Genomic DNA, 19,181 nt, shown 5'->3' with positions numbered 1-19,181 from the left:
GTACTGATAGAAAGAAGATCGGCATCTCCCGAATTTCTTCCTATGTGGTCTGTTGAGAGAAATAAATCCGCATCTGACGTCACCGTCACAACGCGCGCATACAAATTCTAGAGCTTTACACTATGGATGGACGAGACATGCGCGACGGAAACCACTGACGGCAGATCCATTTTCCGCATAGAAACTTCTATGGTCAAACTCCGCCAGTGTTTTCTTGTCTCCTAAGCCTTCTATCTTCGAAGCCACGAAGTCTTCGCGGTCTCGCTCTTCTTCTTCTTCTTCTTCTTCTTCGTTCGTTCCTTCGGGAGAAACCAGGTTTGTGGATTGGGCTTGAGAGATGACGACGATGGAGAGCTTGATTGGGCTTGTGAACCGGATCCAGAGGGTATGCACGGTGCTCGGCGACTTTGGCGACGCCGACAGCGGCGCCACCCTGCCGACCCTCTGGGAGGCGCTCCCCTCTGTCGCCGTCGTCGGAGGACAGGTATCCCTCCTTTTTTTTCGCTTCCTCTCTCTTTCTTTATACGTCTAGGCTTCTCTTGGTCTCCTTGGTCTGCTGACTCTGTTCTTGTTGCGGTTTGAGAGCAGAGCTCGGGGAAATCTTCGGTCTTGGAGAGCATCGTTGGGCGGGATTTCCTTCCCCGTGGATCTGGTTTGGTTCTTGAGCATTGCTCCTTGTTTGTTTCTTTGTTTTTGATTTTTTTTTTTTTTTTTTTTTTGATCTTTGATTCATATTTTGATACTTTTTTTGTTTCCTTTTTTTTTTTTTAATTTGAAGGGATTGTGACGAGAAGGCCGCTCGTGCTACAGTTGCACAAAACAGAGGAAAGACAACAGGAGTACGCCGAATTCCTGCACTTGCCGAGGAGGAAATTTACCGACTTTGGTTTGTTATTCTCCTCATCAAGAAATTTCTCTTTTATCTCTTTTTTGTTTAATTATTTCGTTCCAAATTTTTATGTAAATCATTATTTTAGAGAATCTAAGGTTTGTAGTCCCTTTTTTTTTTTTTTTTTTGATGGTTGTTGCTGCAAATCTCCGGTGAGATAATCGGCCGAGAGCCGAGGTGTTGCGCTTGGTTGTTGAAGGACCACAGACCTGCAAAATCAAGTCCATTTGTCGGAAGTTGTTCGGTGGGGAATCCTTCGATACTTAAGTCAGTCGGAGATAAAAAATAATAGAAAGAATCAGAGCCAAGAGTTGAGTGAAAAATATCTTTTTTTCGGTCCCTTACTTACCTCCCTTTATATAGGCCGAAAAATATAACTCCCGCCCCTTAGAATGCGGGATGTAGGAGTTAATATATTTAATGAGTTTTTATCTCATTAACCGTCGTTAAAACTGAATAATAGACTATTAGTGGGTAATTATTATGCTTCATGACCTCATGACTATGGATGGTTAGTACCCATATCGAATAACTGTCGCTCGATCCCTATTCTTTCGAGATTAAGATAGTCGGCAAAATATCGAGAAAATTGTTAGCCAAATATTGTATAGAGACTTTGGTTGTATATTGGACTTAATCGACCCCTATTCTTTCGGGATCAAGGTAGTCGGCAAAACATCGAGGAAATTGTTAGCTGAATATTGTATAGAGACTTTGGTTGTATGTTGGATTTAGCCGGTTGAATCCTGAATTGGGTCGTTGGTTGACATTGAAGTCGGTATGATCTTCTTAGTCAATTATCCATTTAGTCGGTTGTGAGCTGAGGATTTGCCCCAATAATAGTATTGCTATGCGCATTTGGTTGCTTTATTAAAATTAATTTGAATTGTGTCGGTTGTGAGTGGGTTCAAATAGGAAATTGATAACAGTTGTTCGGAGTTTTATTTATTATGAGGCAGCAAAGACTCTGTACATAAACCTTTTTATGTTTGTGATTTTCCTTTTTCATAGCTAAGACTAATATGTGGGGGAGAATCAAGTAAGTTTTGAACCTAACTCTATCGCATGGCAACAGTCAATATGCTATTGGTTGTTTTTGTTGCAAGAATGTATAAGAACATGGATATCATGATGTTGTTCTGTCCCACTGAACACAATAGATGGCTGAAATGGTTTTCGTGGAAACGCTCGCTCTCTCTCTCTCTCTCTTCTTTTTTTTTTTTTCTTGTTGTGCATCCTTTCCTAAAATCATTGTAAGTGGCCAAACCATTAGCCATTACTCTATAATCCAATATCCTAACATATGAGATTATATGCAAGCATTATGGGTGTATGTGGACTGCGCATATCTATTGCTAGCAGCATTATTTGCATTTTTTTAAGTACAGTTGTACATTGTCTTTTAATGATTTTATGCTATGATTAATTTCATGCAGCTCTTGTACGGAAAGAAATCCAAGATGAAACTGATAGAATGACTGGAAAAACGAAACAAATTTCCCCCGTTCCCATTCATCTTAGCATTTACTCACCATATGGTATTTACTACTTTCACCATCTTCCTTTATGTTATCATAGATGGTATGAGACAGATATTGTTTTAATTGTTGTGTAACAGGTGTCTCATTTTTTTTCAATCACTCGATATCTTTTGTGTTAACATATGGTTACATAAATAGAACTGCACACATTTTTCGAACTATGCCAACACCAAAAATTGAGTTAGTATTCCCTGTCAAAGCTACTAAATTCTATATGAATCCGTCCTCCTGATTTTATCTCAGTGATTGGGAAAACAGTTGTAATGGAAAGTTTGCTAATACATCAGACATATCAAAGAAAATATTATAATATTGTGAAAATGCATGGAAAATTTTGTCAATTTATTTCCAATTTTAGACTTTGCTAATTTATGGTGTTTTAATTTTAAAAAAAAAAATCTATTTATTTAAATCAACTTCATGATAAGCAAATGTGAGAAGACACCAATAAAGGGCATCCAAAGGGTACAAAATATTAAAGCCTATTTCTCCCATGCAATTATGTTGAAACTGTTTGTTATATTGCATGATTTTATATTCCCTGCATTTTAATATGAAGATATTTTTTTCTGTTTGCATCCATGCATGTCTGTATGTCAGTGTGTGTTTCCAGCAAGTATGTTTGGCAACCTTAAAAATCTTAGTAAATAGCAACAACTTGAGTCTTGAGTAATTGTTCTTCACCTCACATTTTTCATCAGTTACCATAATCTGTTAGCAACTTAACGCCTGAACTTCAATGAGAACTGTCGCCTCAATTGAACTATTATCCCCTGTTGGATTGGTTTATATCATATAATTTTGTCATCGGTAAGTCCTTTCCATTAAAATGGAATCTTGATGGATCATGTTTCTTAGATAAGGCTCCACAGAAACAAGTAAATCTATTTTTGCCAATTTTTTTTATTTCCATCTCTTATTTGGAAACAAATTTCTTGTCAAGCCTACTATAAGAAAATGTGGTAGATCGTGACTGAGAAATCTGACCTTGAATATTTATGAGACTGTATAAGAATGGGTTCCTGATCCAACATTGTGATTTCTATAACCCAACAGAAGCTTAAGATGAAAGAAGTGGGAAAAATAAAATTATAGTTTTATTTCCTGCTTAAAATTGTCTCAGAATTATGCTAGCAATCCTGTTTTCAAAAAATTCCCCAAAAAATCATTTTTATCTTTTCTTCAAAATGCCCATAATAGAGGCTAGCCACTTGATATGTAAGGGAAGGAAAAGCAGGTGAGGTCATATTGTATGCCTTGAGTTTGGATCCTCTCTGAAAGGTACAATCTACGTCAACCATTGTTCATTTATTGATGGATGGGTGGAATGAATATGGCTGAAATGTTACATTCTCGCCCTGTCAATTTCCTGATGTTCTACAATGCATGGACAGTGGTGATTTGGGACTGTATCCAGTTTGGACATGAAGTAGACAGGATCTAGACTCGGATGCTTTCTGCATTCTCTACTCTCACAATCTCTTTATTCCGGACAGTTATTTATGGACCCCAATCACTAAGGCTTTGGTGGCATGAGACATGGCCAAACAACAGAAACACTTTAAATGTGGTGCAATCCTACTTGCAGAGATTGTCTAACCATCTAATACTAATCCTCAATCTTCTAAGCTTATAATATTTGACACATAATCCTCCTATAAATCCTCAATTTTAAAACCTAAGCTGCTAGAAAGGAAGAAAAAAATAAGAAAACAAGTCTTGCAAGTGATTCATCCAAAACTTGCTATCTTCTTTATTAGTTGTAACTAATTCTCCAGTTTTTGCACATGCCCTTTTCTCATATAATGCTTTATTTAGAGTTTTACGTTTATTAGTGACACCATTCATCACTGTGTTCCTTTTGGCAGTTGTGAACTTAACGTTGATTGATCTACCAGGTCTGACAAAGGTTGCTGTAGGTATAAAGCTTTGCGCATATATCCTTTGGTTTACTGTGGTACATTCGTTTTCTTTGTTATTTAAGACAACGATGCCTGTTTTTACAGAGGGGCAGCCGGATACTATTGTTGAAGATATTGAAAATATGGTCCGATCGTATGTAGAGAAGGTATTTAATTCAGCAGAAAAGTGGATCTTTAAGTATTAATCTGATTGTTTGATTCTATTATCTGGTGAAATGGATGTAATTATCTTGCCATCTCAGTGCATATCCTGTTTCAATATCTTCTCTATTAATAGGTTTTAAGTTATAAAGCTTCTTCTGTTTCTGACATTTATTATTTAGTAATTTCTCTTTTCTTTTAGGAACTTGTCAGTTCATCTCAGCAATGAGGTTTGCAATACTTTTGTTCGAACATCTATTGTCATTTTGAAAATGAAATCCTCGGGCGTTTATCTAGGTTATTCATAGAGAAATATTCTGCTGCTATCTATGGATTATGATTGTGAATAAATGGCTTAAGTCAGATAATAGAAGCCAATGCAGCACTATCTACTTGGTTTCACAGTCTCTCCAAATTAATCATCCAGTGGCATCATTTTTTTCTACCTCTAGCCATTAGCCTTATACTCTTTTATGAAATATGGTGATGCTTATATGATCTCTTGTTTGAGATGTTGTATGATCTGTTTTTTCATGAGCTTTATGTACTAAGTAACAGAAGCCATATTGTTGTTTCGAGTTTTGATTTTTTTTTTTTTTTTTGGTAGGGAAAAAAAAAAATCAAAACTCGAAACATCAATATGGCTTCGAGTTTTGATTTAAAAGTAAAGTTTTTAAGTTTTAGGGGAGCATGGTTAGGGCTTCGGAGAGATCTTCCTGTTTATATGCTTTATGCTTTGGTTGATGTTATTGTTTTTGTACTGATTAAGAGAACCTTCTTTCTATTTCAACTTGTCATCTATACATGCTATCTACTATTATCTCTGCCCTTAATTAAATTCATTCTCTAAGTATACTTTTTTTTTTTTCCAGCCTAACTGCATTATACTGGCAATATCTCCAGCCAATCAAGATATTGCGACTTCTGATGCAATGAAGCTTGCTAGAGAAGTTGATCCGGCAGGTATGAGTAAGCAATAGCTTCTGAAATGGTAAAGTTAATACTAGTAGCTGTTGCAGTTATAAAAAAAACTTAAAAGCATTTGTTGCACCCATTTTTCCTTGTTGCAATGATGGTTTTATGAGTGTTGAAGCTGTGTATTTTTTCTTTTTGCCCCCTGTATGAGTGTCTGTTCTTTGAACCGTGATTAGGTGAAAGGACATTTGGGGTGTTGACAAAGCTAGATCTAATGGATAAGGGAACAAATGCTCTTGATGTAAGTTTCTGTTTTTTCTTTTCTTTTTTTTTTGGGAAAGAAAAAAATTTCCACTATATGATTGTGTTCAAGTATGAAGATATAGGTATACACAGTGTTTATATTTTTGTCTGTAGTGGTTTTCATTTCATCATTGTATATCCATGCATAATTTTATTTGAATCTAAAGCCAATTGCTAATACATTCATGGTGTTGTTTATAAGGTTCTTGAAGGAAGATCTTATCGGTTGCAGCAACCCTGGGTTGGCATTGTTAACCGTTCACAAGCAGATATAAACAAGAATGTCGACATGATTGCTGCTCGGCGAAAGGAGAGGGAGTACTTTGCTACTAGTCCTGACTATGCACACTTAGCCAGTACCATGGGATCCGAGTATCTAGCTAAGCTTCTGTCAAGGGTAATATATGATTCTTGTTCACAATTTATGGTAGCATTCACTTAAGTGCTGTAGAAATACACTCACTAAAAAATGATGGTGACTGCTTTCAGCATCTGGAGTCTGTTATTAGGGCTCGCATTCCAAGTATCACATCTTTGATCAATAAAACAATTAATGAACTCGAATCAGAGATGGACCGTCTGGGGAGACCCGTTGCTGTTGATTCAGGGGTACTTTACTTCTATCCCATTCTCTTGTAAGAATTGGAAAATAAAACAATAATATGCATATTCTTTGTTTTTTCAGGGGCAGCTGTACACTATATTGGGACTCTGTCGTGCGTTTGATCGGATATTCAAAGAACACCTAGATGGAGGGTAAGTACCTTCTATTTTCTCTATGATGATCAACAATGTTCCAACTTCCTTCCCTCTCAGTCCCTTGCACGTAGGTGGATGGTATTCACTTTCAGGCTAACCTGGTTACTTCCACTCGGGGGTATCTTTATGTCAAACACTAGAAATATTCAAACATGGGCACTTGGCGCACTTTGGAAGCTCCATGATACTACTTTAGCATGACACTTGTTGGGTATAAAATACCCACAGCCAAAATCCTCAGCAGAATCAGCTCCAAGAGGACTCCGCCCGGACTCCCACGAGAGCCGGGCTCCGTCCTCGACATCAACTGCCGGTAAGTCTTGTCCGGACTCTTACGGAAGCCGGACCTCGCCTTTGACTTTAATTGCAGGAAGACTCCGCCTGGACTCCTACGGGAGCCAGGCTTTGTCCTCGACACCAACGGCTGCAGACAGACTTCGTCCGGACTCCTACGGGAGCCGGACTCCACTGACAACTTCCACCGCAAGCAAACTTCGTCCGGACTCCTACGAGAGCCGGACTCCGCCGACAACTCCAACCGCAAGTAGACTCCGTCCGGACTCCTACGGGAGCCGGGCTCCGTCCTCGACATCAACTGCTGGTAAGCCCCGTCCGGACTTCTACGGGAGCCGGACCTCGCCTTTGACTTTGATTGCAGGAAGACTCCGTCCGGACTCCTACGGGAGCCGGGCTTCGTCATCGACTCCAACGGCTGCAGACAGACTTCGTCCGGACTCCTACGGGAGCTGGACTCCGCCGACAACTCCAACCGCAAGTAGACTCCGCCCGGACTCCTACGGGAGCCGGGCTCCGTCCTCGACATCAACTGCTGGTAAGCCCCGTCCGGACTCCTACGGGAGCCGGACTTCGCCTTTGACTTTAATTGCAGGAAGACTCCGCCTGGACTCCTACGGGAGCCAGGCTTCGTCCTCGACACCAACGGCTGCAGACAGACTTCGTCCGGACTCCTACGGGAGCCGGACTCCGCTGACAACTTCCACCGCAAGCAGACTTCGTCCGGACTCCTACGGGAGCCGGACTCCGCCGACAACTCCAACCGCAAGTAGACTCCGCCCGGACTCCTACGGGAGCCGGGCTCCGTCCTCGACATCAACTGCTGGTAAGCCCCGTCCGGACTCCTACGGGAGCCGGACCTCGCCTTTGACTTTGATTGCAGGTAGACTCCGCCCGGACTCCTACGGGAGCCGGGCTCCGTCCTCGACATCAACTGCTGGTAAGCCCCGTCCGGACTCCTACGGGAGCCGGACCTCGCCTTTGACTTTGATTGCAGGAAGACTCCGCCCGGACTCCTACGGGAGCCGGACTTCGTCCTCGACTCCAACGGCTGCAGACAGACTTCGTCCGGACTCCTACGGGAGTCGGGCTTCATCCTCGACTCCAACGACTGCAGACAGACTTCGTCCGGACTCCTACGGGAGCCGGACTCCGCCGACAACTTCAACCGCAAGGGGGACTCCACCCGGACTCCCACAAGAGCCGAGCTCCGTCGCTGACTCCGATTGCCGGTAAGATCCGTCCGGACTTCCACGGGAGCCGGACTTTCCACCTGACTTTAGTTGCAGAGGACTCCGTCCGGACTCCTACGGGAGTCGAACTCCGTCATCAGCTCCGACCACTGCCGAGCTTCAGCCGATGGATCTGCACTCCCTGACCGGCTGTTTTAACGGCCACGATCCTGCTCCACTTCCTGCGGCGGACCCTACGCGACCCCATTACTCTCTGACAGGCTGTATCAACGGCCAAGATTCTGCTCCACTCCCTGCGGCGGGTGCTGCGTGACTCCACTACTCCCTGGCAATTAGCAGAAACGGACGCCGCTCCACTACCTGCAACAGGCTCCACGTGGCAGGCCATAGCAATAGCCACGATTCCGCTCCACTACCCTTCGCAATAATTTCTGCCTGACTATGGATGGCCCACTACCAGACGGTTACGAACGTCGCCATCAATCCGTTACCTCTTCCACCTATAAAAAGGGGGACCCAGATACGTTATGCTATAAGCTCTCGTCTTTTTGTCTAAAAACTCTGCTAAATTCTCCGTTCGAGCGCTCCATTCTTGTTGAGGCAGAGAACTGACTAGAGCGTCGGAGGGTCTTGCCGGAGCAACCCCACCTCCGGTTTAGACTTCCTTTGCAGGTCCCGGCGGCGACCGCGACTTCCCCAACTCCAGCTTCTCCGGCGCAAGCGGATTTTTGCACTAACAGGATTGGCGCTAGAGGAAGGGGTGTGTCTTCGCAGTACCCTTGTTCTTAAAGGAGCGCTCAACGGATCCACTTCCGGTCATCTTTTTCGGCACCCACTCCTCCTTCCCTCATCTGATGCCATCTCACGAGGCCTTTGCACAACTACCTCCGGCTATGGTCGCCGATGAGGAGTGGCCGGATGACCGGCCTCTGTCGAATTCCGTCAATGCCATCTCGGGGGAATCCCGGCGGGAGGCCACCAACATACCAGCTACATCCCCCAAACGGCAAAAAGTTGAAGAACCCATAACCTTTACCGAAGAAGACACCCAGGGAATCCAATTCCCTCATAACAACGCGGTCGTAGTTTCCTTGAATATAGCAAATTACGACGTCCGTCGTATTCTCGTCGACAACGGAAGTTCGGCCGACATCTTGTTCTACGATGCCTTTTCAAGAATGTCCGCTCTTGACGGTCATCTGAGATCGATTTGCTCCCCCTTGATAGGGTTTACCGGTGACGCCGTCCCGACGGAGGGAATGATAGCTTTGACTGTGGCCGCAGGTCAGTATCCAAAGCAGTCCAGGGCTCTGGTGAATTTCTTGGTGGTAAAGGCGCCATCCGCCTACAATGCGATCCTTGGCCGACCCGGCCTCAACGCTCTCAGAGCTGTCGTTTCAACCTACCATTTGAAATTGAAGTTTTCCACCAACCAGGGGATCGGAGAGGTCCAGGGAGACCAAGCCCTGGCCAGACATTGCTACAACATCGTCTTGCAAAGAAGCGACCAGGCTGACCCCTATCCCATCGATGGATTGGATGCTCGCAACGACCTCACCGAAGAAAGGGGTGGCCCAATCGAAGATCTGGTACCAGTTCCCCTGAATGATGGGAATGCGGAGCATGTGGTGTTGATTGGCTCCAACCTGGGGGAGGAGGTGCGGACGCGTCTTATTGATTTCCTCCGAAGGAATGCGGACGTTTTCGCTTGGGTTCCGGCGGACATGCCGGGGATTGACACGGAAGTCATGGAGCATCATCTGGCAGTCGATCCGAAGCATCGACCGACAAAAGAAAAAATCCGGAGTCATGCCCCTGAGAGGCAGAAGGTGATAGCCGAGGAAGTGGATAAGCTTCTCAAGGTCGGATTCATTAAGGAAGTCAATTATTCTGATTGAATTTCCAATGTTGTTTTGGTCAAGAAAGCAAACGGCAAGTGGAGGATGTGTATAGACTTTAAAAAGCTGAATAAGGCTTGTCCAAAGGACAGCTACCCCCTTCCCAGAATCGACCAACTGGTGGATGCTACCTCAGGCCATGAGCTCCTCACTTTTATGAACGCGTTCTCCGGCTATAATCAAATTAGAATGACATCGGAAGATGAAGAAAAGACAGCTTTCATCACTAATCGCGGCCTTTACTGCTACAGGGTCATGCCATTCGGCCTCAAGAATGCGGGCGCAACCTACCAACGGCTGGTGAACAAAATCTTCAAAGAGCAGATCGGCCGAAACATGAAGGTCTACGTGGACGATATGCTCGTAAAAAGCAAGTCTTCTAGAAATCATGTCGCCGACCTCGAGGAAACCTTTGGCGCTCTTCGAAAGTATAGAATGAAGCTGAACCCAACTAAATGCGCTTTTGGAGTAACCTCAGGAAAGTTCCTGGGCTTCATGGTATCAGGGCGCGGGATTGAGGCCAATCTAGAGAAAATTCGCGCCATCCAAGAGATGACCGCCCCAAAGTCGATCAAGGAGGTTCAGCGCCTCACAGGAAGGATAGCGGCTCTTAATCGCTTCATCGCGAGGTCGGCCGAACGATGCTTGCCCTTCTTTCAAACCCTCAAGCAGCCGAAGAACTTCTGTTGGACCTCTGAATGCCAACAGGCGTTCGAAGAATTAAAAAACTACCTTAGCTCACCCCCGCTGCTGGCAAAGCCTGAACCTGGGGAGGAACTATTTTTATACTTGGCGGTCTCTCCCATGGCCCTTGCGGCCGTCCTTGTCAAAGAAGAAACGAAAGTCCAGCGACCAGTCTACTACATTAGCCGCGCACTGAGGGACGCCGAGACCAGGTACACCAAATTAGAAAAACTGACCTACGCCTTGTTGGTTGCAGCTCGGAGGCTCCGACCCTACTTTCAAGGGCACACCGTGACGCTACTCACCGATCAAGGCGGTTTTGCACCGGGCTGACGCCTCCGAAAGAATGGCAAAATGGGCAATCGAGCTCACGGAATTCGACATCAACTACAGACCTAGACCAGCAGTAAAGGCCCAAATATTGGCAGATTTCATAGTAGAGTGCACCATCCCAGAGGAGGCCGAACCTGAGTAAAGCAAAGTTGACGACCTGAAGTCTCAACCGAACTCCCCCAACGAAGGAGCCAATCCCTCCGATTGCTTTTGGACCCTCTATGTGGACGGATCTTCCAACATGGCAGGCGCGGGTGCAGGCCTGATCTTGGTCAGCCCGGAGGGAGTCATCACGGAGTACGCTCTGCGTTTCGAGTTTTCCGCAACAAACAATGGAGCGGAATATGAAGCTCTGATCGCAGGATTAAGGATCGTCAAAGAGCTGGGAATAGGTCAACTTCGGGTACACAGCGACTCCCAACTAGTGGTGGGATAAGTCAGCAGGAGTTATGAAGCGCGGGAGGACAGTATGGCCAAATATCTTGAGATGGTAAAGGAGCTTACCCCCGTCTTTAGCAGTTTCGACATCAGGCAGATTCCAAGGCTGGAGAATACCAGAGCCGATCTTCTCTCCAAGCTGGCGACATCGGCTCCGGTCGAATTGCCCAAAGGCATCCTCTTTGAAGTTCTAAAACATCCGAGTACAGAAGAATCGCGGCCCGTAATGGAGATCAACCACGAGCCCAGCTGGGTCGACCCGCTGATAACCTATCTTAGAGATGGAGTTCTCCCCCAGGACGCGAAGGAGGCTCGGAAGCTCCGAAATCAAGCCTCCCGGTACATCCTTCATGAGGGCAAATTGTACAAAAGATCATACTCCTTACCCCTCTTAAGATGCCTCCGGCCCTCGGAAGCTGACTACGCCTTATGGGAAGTACACGAGGAAGTTTGCGAAAACCATTTGGGAGCTAGATCTTTATCCCACAAGCTACTCCGCCAAGGATATTACTGGCCAACGATGCATCATGATTCGATTGAATATGTTAAAAAGTATGATCGATGCCAGAGATACGCCAACATCCAGAGACAGCCCGCCACCGAGCTCACACCCTTGAGTGCCCCATGGCCTTTTGCACAATGGGGGATGGACATCTTTGGCCCCTTTCCCATGGCGTCTGGACAAAGAAAGTTTCTCCTTGTAGCAATCGACTACTTCACCAAATGGGTTGAAGCCGAACCACTAGCAAAAATCACAGAAGCGAAAGTACAAGATTTCGTCTGGAAGTCAATTGTATGCAGGTTCGGTCTGCCTAGAACCCTAATCACTGATAATGGACGGCAATTCGCGGGAGCAAGATTCGCCGAATTCTGTGAAGATCTAAACATCTTCCACAACTTCACATCAGTCGCCCATCCCCAGGCGAACGGCAAAGCTGAGGTGACTAACAGAACCCTTTTGCAGGGGATTAAGACAAGGCTTGAAAAAGCAAAAGGAACTTGGGCGGACGAGCTTTATCATGTGCTATGGGCGTATCGAACTACCTAAAGGTTGCCTACGGGGGAGACCCCCTTTGCTTTAGCCTTCGGAACGGAAGCCGTCATCCCGATCGAGCTTAAACTCCCGTCGGCGTGAGTCGTGGCATTCGACGAACACCAAAATTCACAAAGTCTTAGAGCCAACCTCGACCTACTGGAAGAAAGACGGGAGATCGCTCAGGTCCGAATGGCAGCCTACAGACAGAAAGTCGCTCGATATTACAACGCCCGGGTCAAGAACAAAGTCTTTAAAGTAGGAAATCTAGTGCTTCGATGAGCTGCTGTCTCGCAACCTCAGGACAGGGGAAAACTCGCCCCAAACTGGGAGGGACCTTATGAGGTCAAAGAAGTAGTCCGGCCCGGAACTTATTATCTTAAGGAGCTCGGAGGAGCCGACCTCCCGCGACCGTGGAGCTCAGAAAACTTATGGATGTACTATCAGTAGCTTCGTTTTAATCAAAAATCGCATACCCATATGTCTTTGGATAATTCAAACAAACTGTATCAAAAGCAAAAGGGCAACCTCATAAAGTCGAAGGCCCGGTTCTTTTAGACCGGATGGGGGGAGAGGCCCTACAACGCCTATATGTGCCCCCACAGCCCTGTTAGGGACAGGAGGAGAACCTCGCCCTAACTTGAGCAAAGTCGAAGGCCCGGTTCCATTTAGACCGGATGGGGGGAGAGGCCTTACAACGCCTATATGTGCCCCCACAGCCCTGTTAGGGACAGGAGGAGAACCTCGCCCTAACTTGAGCAAAGTCAAAGGTCCGGTTCTTTTAGACCGGATGGGGGGAGAGGCCTTACAACGTCCATATGTGCCCCCACAGTCCTGTTAGGGACAGGAGGAGAACCTCGCCCTAACTTGAGCAAAGTCGAAGGTCCGGTTCCATTTAGACCGGATGGGGGGAGAGGCCACGCAACGCCCATATGCGCCCCCACAGCCATGCCAGGAACAGGAGGAGGACCTCGTCCTGACATGAGCAAAGTCGAAGGCCCGGTTCCATTTAGACCGGATGGGGGGAGAGGCCTTGCAACGCCCATATGCGCCCCCACAGCCATGCCAGGAACAGGAGGAGGACCTCGTCCTGACATGAACAAAATCAAAGACCCGGTTCTTTTAGACCGGATGGGGGGAGAGACCCTGCAACGCCCATATGCGCCCCTCAAGAGGAAAACCTTGCCCTAGCTTAAGCAACTTCGACTACACGACAGCCCCGCCCGGACTCCTACGGGAGCCGGGCTCCGTCACCGACTTCGACTACATGACAGCCCCGCCCAGACTCCTATGAGAGCCGGGCTCCATCACCGACATCGACTACAGGACAATTCCGCCAGGACTCTTACGGGAGCCGGACTCCGCCGACAACAGCAGCTGCCGGTAAGCCTTGTCCGGACTCCTACGGGAGCCGGACTTCGCCTATGGCCTTGATTGCAGGAAGACTTCGCCCTGACTCCTACGGGAGCCGGGCTCTGTCCACGACGCCAAGGAAGGCTCCGCCCGGACTCCTACGGGAGCCGGGCTCCGCCCACAACTCCAACTTCGAGAGGGATTCTCCGTTCGGACTCCCACGGGAGCCGAACTTCGCCTCGGCTTCAGTGGAGAAAAATTCCAAGCGAAAAAGAAAGGCAATGGATTGCAACAGTGACGATTGGAAAACAAACAGCGCCCGAGGTATAAAAACCCTGTCACAGCAAGGATTGGGACTCCCGATAGGAGTCCCAGCTCTCAAGGAAGCTTTCGGCGCAAAATAAGACAACTCCCTTAGGGTGACAGAGGCTCGAATCTCCGAATTCAAGCCCTAGGAGGGACCCCGGGCCCGAATGGCCCCAAGCGAACCTGCAGCCATTGACGGAATGACAATTGGGTATCTTCGAACGACGTAAAAGTCAAAAAGAAGCTCGGCAAATAACAACCCTACACGAATAAAAGAGGTCGTCGATGACCTTAGGACGACATGAAAAAGAAAAGAAGAAAAGGAGGAAGAAAGAGGAAAGGAAAATGAAGAAGTTCGACAGACAACTATTCGATGCAAGACGCAGACAAGGTAACAAAATCTCCTTTTCATTTAATAAGATATACATTACAAGATCCGGTGGGTCAAAAAAAAAAAAAAAAAAAAGAAAAAGAAGATATACATCATTGCAAGCCTCGCGAACACGGCTTGGAAAGGATATACCGGAGGCCGCTCCAAGCTGCAAACTCCTCTTCCCGTTTTTGTCCTTCTCAGCCGCGTTCTCCAGTGCGTGTAACGAACCTATCGGCTCTCGTCCTGTCTCGCTTCGCTCCATCTCCGAAGTCCCAACCCTAGGGGGAAAAGGGTGGGATAGATTTTCGGAGGCGGTAAAGGCAACGGCAACAGTAACGAAGACCTGTTTCAAGAAGAGCCGGAGTCACCTTGGAGGCAACGGTGATGCCAAAGATATGCTCCATCTCCGAATGCTCCGCGACAGTCACCACCCAAAATGCTCCGGCAAGGTCGGCATGCACTACTTCCACCGTCCCCGCAACAAATTCCACTGCCCCACCGTCGTCGCCGACCGCTTCTGGTCCCTCGGCCCCGACGGCATCAAGGATCCCATCACAGCTTGTGACGACAGCTCTGCCCTCTTGACCGGTATCACCCCGCCTTGCTACTCCGAAATTCTCGGGCAGAATAACTTTACCGGCGGCCCCCGTTATTAAACCCCTGTTGTTGAAGGAATTCTTCTTTGAGCCCCCTTTGAAACGACGGGGATCCTCACCGGCCGCTGTTCTCCTCCTCGCCTTCCTCCAAGCCCTAGACATCCCTTCAAGGATGGCCTCCGGGGTAGAGGACATGGCGTTGGAACCCCTTAGAGAAGAATTGGGGGGCTGAAGACGGCAAGGACCGATGCAGGGGAAGTAGCTGAGTAGCTAGACTCTCAGATGAAAGAAGGGTGCCGTCTTCTCGACAGAATGAAACCCCGAAGGGAGAGAAGGGGGTTTAAATAGCCAGCGAATCTTAGCGCAGTTATGGCAGCAGGCGTACCTGGGCCAACCGATGCATGCCATGTGTTCCGCATCTCCCCCTCACCGCTATCAAGGATTAACCGTTCGCAGATTTTCGTAGAGCGACGCTTGGGATCGCGTTTCGGCGAGAATTCCGAAAAGACTCTTCAGGTCACCTTAACCAGAAAAAGAGTTCCGATATGCACACATTTAATGCCAAAATATCTGGGAGCGACGGTGCGCAGGATTCGAGGGGACGGCTTCGGCTGTGCCCATCTCTCTGTACTTCCTTCATTCGAAATTCGAATTCGGAAGTAGGGGGACTGGTGTTGGGTATAAAATACCCACAACCGAAGCCCTCAGCAGAATCAGCTCCAGGAGGACTCCGCTCGGACTCCCACGGGAGCCGGGCTCCGTCCTCGACATCAACTGCCGGTAAGCCTTGTCCGGACTCCTACGGGAGCCGGACCTCGCCTTTGACTTTAATTGCAGGAAGACTCCGCCTGGACTCCTACGGGAGCCAGGCTTCGTCTTCGACACCAACGGCTGCAGACAGACTTCGTCCGGACTCCTACGGGAGCCGGACTCCGCTGACAACTTTCACCGCAAGCAGACTTCGTCCGGACTCCTACGGGAGCCGGACTCCGTCGACAACTCCAACCGCAAGTAGACTCCGCCCGGACTCCTACGGGAGCCGGGCTCCGTCCTCGACATCAACTGCTGGTAAGCCCCGTCCGGACTCCTACGGGAGCCGGACCTCGCCTTTGACTTTGATTGCAGGAAGACTCCGCCCGGACTCCTACGGGAGCCGGGCTTCGTCCTCGACTCCAACGGCTGCAGACAGACTTCGTCCGGACTCCTACGGGAGCCGGACTCCGCCGACAACTCCAACCGCAAGTAGACTCCGCCCGGACTCCTACGGGAGCCGGGCTCCGTCCTCGACATCAACTGCTGGTAAGCCCCGTCCGGACTCCTACGGGAGCCGGATCTCGCCTTTGACTTTAATTGCAGGAAGACTCCGCCTGGACTCATACGGGAGCCAGGCTTCGTCCTCGACACCAACGGCTGTAGACAGACTTCGTCCGGACTCCTACGGGAGCCGGACTCCGCTGACAACTTCCACCGCAAGCAGACTTCGTCCGGACTCCTACGGGAGCCGGACTCCGCCGACAACTCCAACCGCAAGTGGACTCCGCCCGGACTCCTACGGGAGCCGGGCTCCATCCTTGACATCAACTGCTGGTAAGCCCCGTCCGGACTCCTACGGGAGCCGGACCTCGCCTTTGACTTTGATTGCAGGTAGACTCCGCCCGGACTCCTACGGGAGCCGGGCTCCGTCCTCGACATCAACTGCTGGTAAGCCCCGTCCGGACTCCTACGGGAGCCGGACCTCGCCTTTGACTTTGATTGCAGGAAGACTCCGCCCGGACTCCTACGGGAGCCGGGCTTCGTCCTCGACTCCAACGGCTGCAGACAGACTTCGTCCGGAGTCCTACGGGAGCCGGACTCCGCCGACAACTTCAACCGCAAGGGGGACTCCGCCCGGACTCCCACAAGAGTCGGGCTCCGTCGCTGACTCCGATTGCCGGTAAGATCCGTCCGGACTCCCACGGGAGCCGGACTTTCCACCTGACTTTAGTTGCAGAGGACTCCGTCCGGACTCCTACGGGAGCCGAACTCCGTCATCAGCTCCGACCACTGCCGAGCTTCAGCCGATAGATCTGCACTCCCTGACAGGCTGTTTTAACGGCCACGATCCTGCTCCACTTCCTGCGGCGGACCCTACGCGACCCCATTACTCTCTGACAGGCTGTATCAACGGCCATGATTCTGCTCCACTTCCTGCGGCGGGTGCTGCATGACTCCACTACTCCCTGGCAATTAGCAGCAACGGACGCCGCTCCACTACCTGCAACAGGCTCCACGTGGCAGGCCATAGCAATAGCCACGATTCCGCTCCACTACCCTTCGCAATAATTTCCGCCTGACTATGGACAGCCCACTACCAGATGGTTACGAACGTCGCCATCAATCCGTTACCTCCTCCGCCTATAAAAAGGGGGACCCAGATACGTTATGCTATAAGCTCTCGTCTTTTTGTCTAAAAACTCTGCTAAATTCTCCGTTCGAGCGCTCCATTCTTGTTGAGGCAGAGAACTGATTAGAGCGTCGGAGGGTCTTGCCGGAGCAACCCCACCTCCGGTTTAGACTTCCTTTGCAGGTCCCGGCGGCGACCGCGACTTTCCCAACTCTAGCTTCTCCGACGCAAGCGGATTTTTGCACCAACAACGCTCTTAATTGCTTTTTATTGCTATTGATGTGATTGATTGACCTTTGGTGCCTCACCTGTGAGGTTTCAACTATTGCTGTAACATTTTACATCAAGTGTGTCATTTCTTTTATGGATATGTTGTTGGCCGTTAGTTGTTATAAATTCTGAAGTTAAACATGCACTGGTGAGCAATTGCACGTAGCTTCTTGCTTGTTGAATCCCCCCACCTCTTTCTTTTCTACATAACTTCACCTCTGATAAATGGTGACACTTTCATTTTTATTACTTGAAATTTTCATTCTAAGTATTTGTTGCTGTGAAATGTTTTGCTATTTTATGACAGACGGCCTGGTGGTGATCGAATATATGGAATTTTTGACAATCAACTCCCTGCTGCTTTAAGGAAGCTTCCTTTCGACCGGCATCTCTCTTTGCAAAATGTGAAGAAAGTCGTCTCTGAAGCAGATGGTTATCAGCCTCACTTGATTGCTCCCGAGCAAGGTTACCGTCATCTTATTGAGGGTGCTCTCAGTTATTTTAGAGGCCCTGCTGAAGCAACAGTAGATGCGGTAAGCTATCTTTTCCCATATATTCTCTAATGCATTTTTCTTATTTGCCTCTGGGCTTTTCTGGTCAAATGGGGTGTTTCAATGCCATAAGGAGCGCGAGCTTTCTTTCTTTCTTATGTCTTTGCATTGGTAATCTATAATTATAAATGCTGTAGGTGCACAATGTTTTGAAGGAATTGGTGAGGAAATCTGTAAGAGAGACAGAGGTAAGAGGTCAAGCAGTGGAAGATCTTCTGAAGTACTCTCTATTTCTCCAAATGACCAAAGCCATGCTAATGTTCTTTAATTAACAGGAGTTGAGAAGATTTCCTACTCTCCAAGCCGAATTAGCCGCTGCTGCATACGAAGCCTTGGAGAGATTCCGCGAAGATAGTCGGAAGACTGCACTGCGGCTGGTTGACATGGAGGCATCATACTTGACAGTGGAATTCTTCCGGAAGCTTCCACAGGAGGTAGAGAAGGGAGGGAATCCTCATGCATCCACTATCGACCGATATAGCGAGGGGCATTTCAGGAGGATAGGCTCGAATGTATCTTCCTACATAGGGATGGTCTCAGAGATGCTCAAGAACTCCATCCCAAAGTCAGCAGTTTATTGCCAAGTCCGAGAAGCTAAGCGATCTTTGCTTGACCAGTTCTATACACAAGTTGGGAAAAAAGAGGTGCGCCACCCCTTGGCAACCCAATTCTGCGGTGTGTTTTATTTCTTTTTCCCCTGATTAAGTTTTGGGTTTTAATGTTTTTTTTTTTTTCCCTCTTGCTATTGCAGGGAAAGGAGCTCGGTAAGCTTCTGGATGAGGATCCGGCGTTGATGGAGCGTAGACAACAATGTGCTAGGAGGCTTGAATTGTACCAGGCTGCAAGGGAAGAAGTCGACTCAGTTTCATGGACCGGATGAGGTTATGTCAATTCACAGCGATTTTACCACGTATTATTATATCGAGACATTTCGAGTGTCGATTCATGTATCTATCGAATACTTATTTATTATTTTTTAGCATATTCCGTCATCACCTTTCCTTAA

At 47.8% G+C, this 19,181-nt stretch overlaps 1 protein-coding gene across 1 annotated transcript; it reads left to right on the top strand.

The window, feature by feature from the left end:
* The first annotated feature begins 238 nt into the window (after nt 1-238).
* On the top strand, nt 239-19,181 carry LOC105054932 (phragmoplastin DRP1E). The gene is made up of 15 exons (XM_010936584.4): nt 239-484; nt 589-652; nt 779-886; nt 2,326-2,427; nt 4,299-4,349; nt 4,437-4,498; nt 5,366-5,456; nt 5,645-5,709; nt 5,914-6,108; nt 6,201-6,320; nt 6,397-6,467; nt 17,932-18,157; nt 18,313-18,363; nt 18,451-18,819; nt 18,927-19,181. Exons 1-15 carry the CDS (start codon nt 338-340, stop codon nt 19,053-19,055), a joined length of 1,851 nt encoding a protein of 616 aa, XP_010934886.1. The 5' UTR covers nt 239-337; the 3' UTR covers nt 19,056-19,181.

This window comes from Elaeis guineensis, chromosome 12 (assembly GCF_000442705.2).
Source record: "Elaeis guineensis isolate ETL-2024a chromosome 12, EG11, whole genome shotgun sequence".
Lineage (NCBI taxonomy): Eukaryota > Viridiplantae > Streptophyta > Magnoliopsida > Arecales > Arecaceae > Elaeis > Elaeis guineensis.
This window is presented reverse-complemented; position numbering and strand designations above follow the sequence as displayed.

Excerpts from the sequence above, each read along its gene's own strand:
- LOC105054932 (XM_010936584.4), top strand. The coding sequence starts at position 338 with ATGACGACGATGGAGAGCTTGATTGGGCTTGTGAACCGGATCCAGAGG. Across the intron at positions 485-588 it reads TCGCCGTCGTCGGAGGACAG|AGCTCGGGGAAATCTTCGGT; the intron begins GTATCCCTCCTT and ends GTTTGAGAGCAG. Across the intron at positions 2,428-4,298 it reads TAGCATTTACTCACCATATG|TTGTGAACTTAACGTTGATT; the intron begins GTATTTACTACT and ends TCCTTTTGGCAG.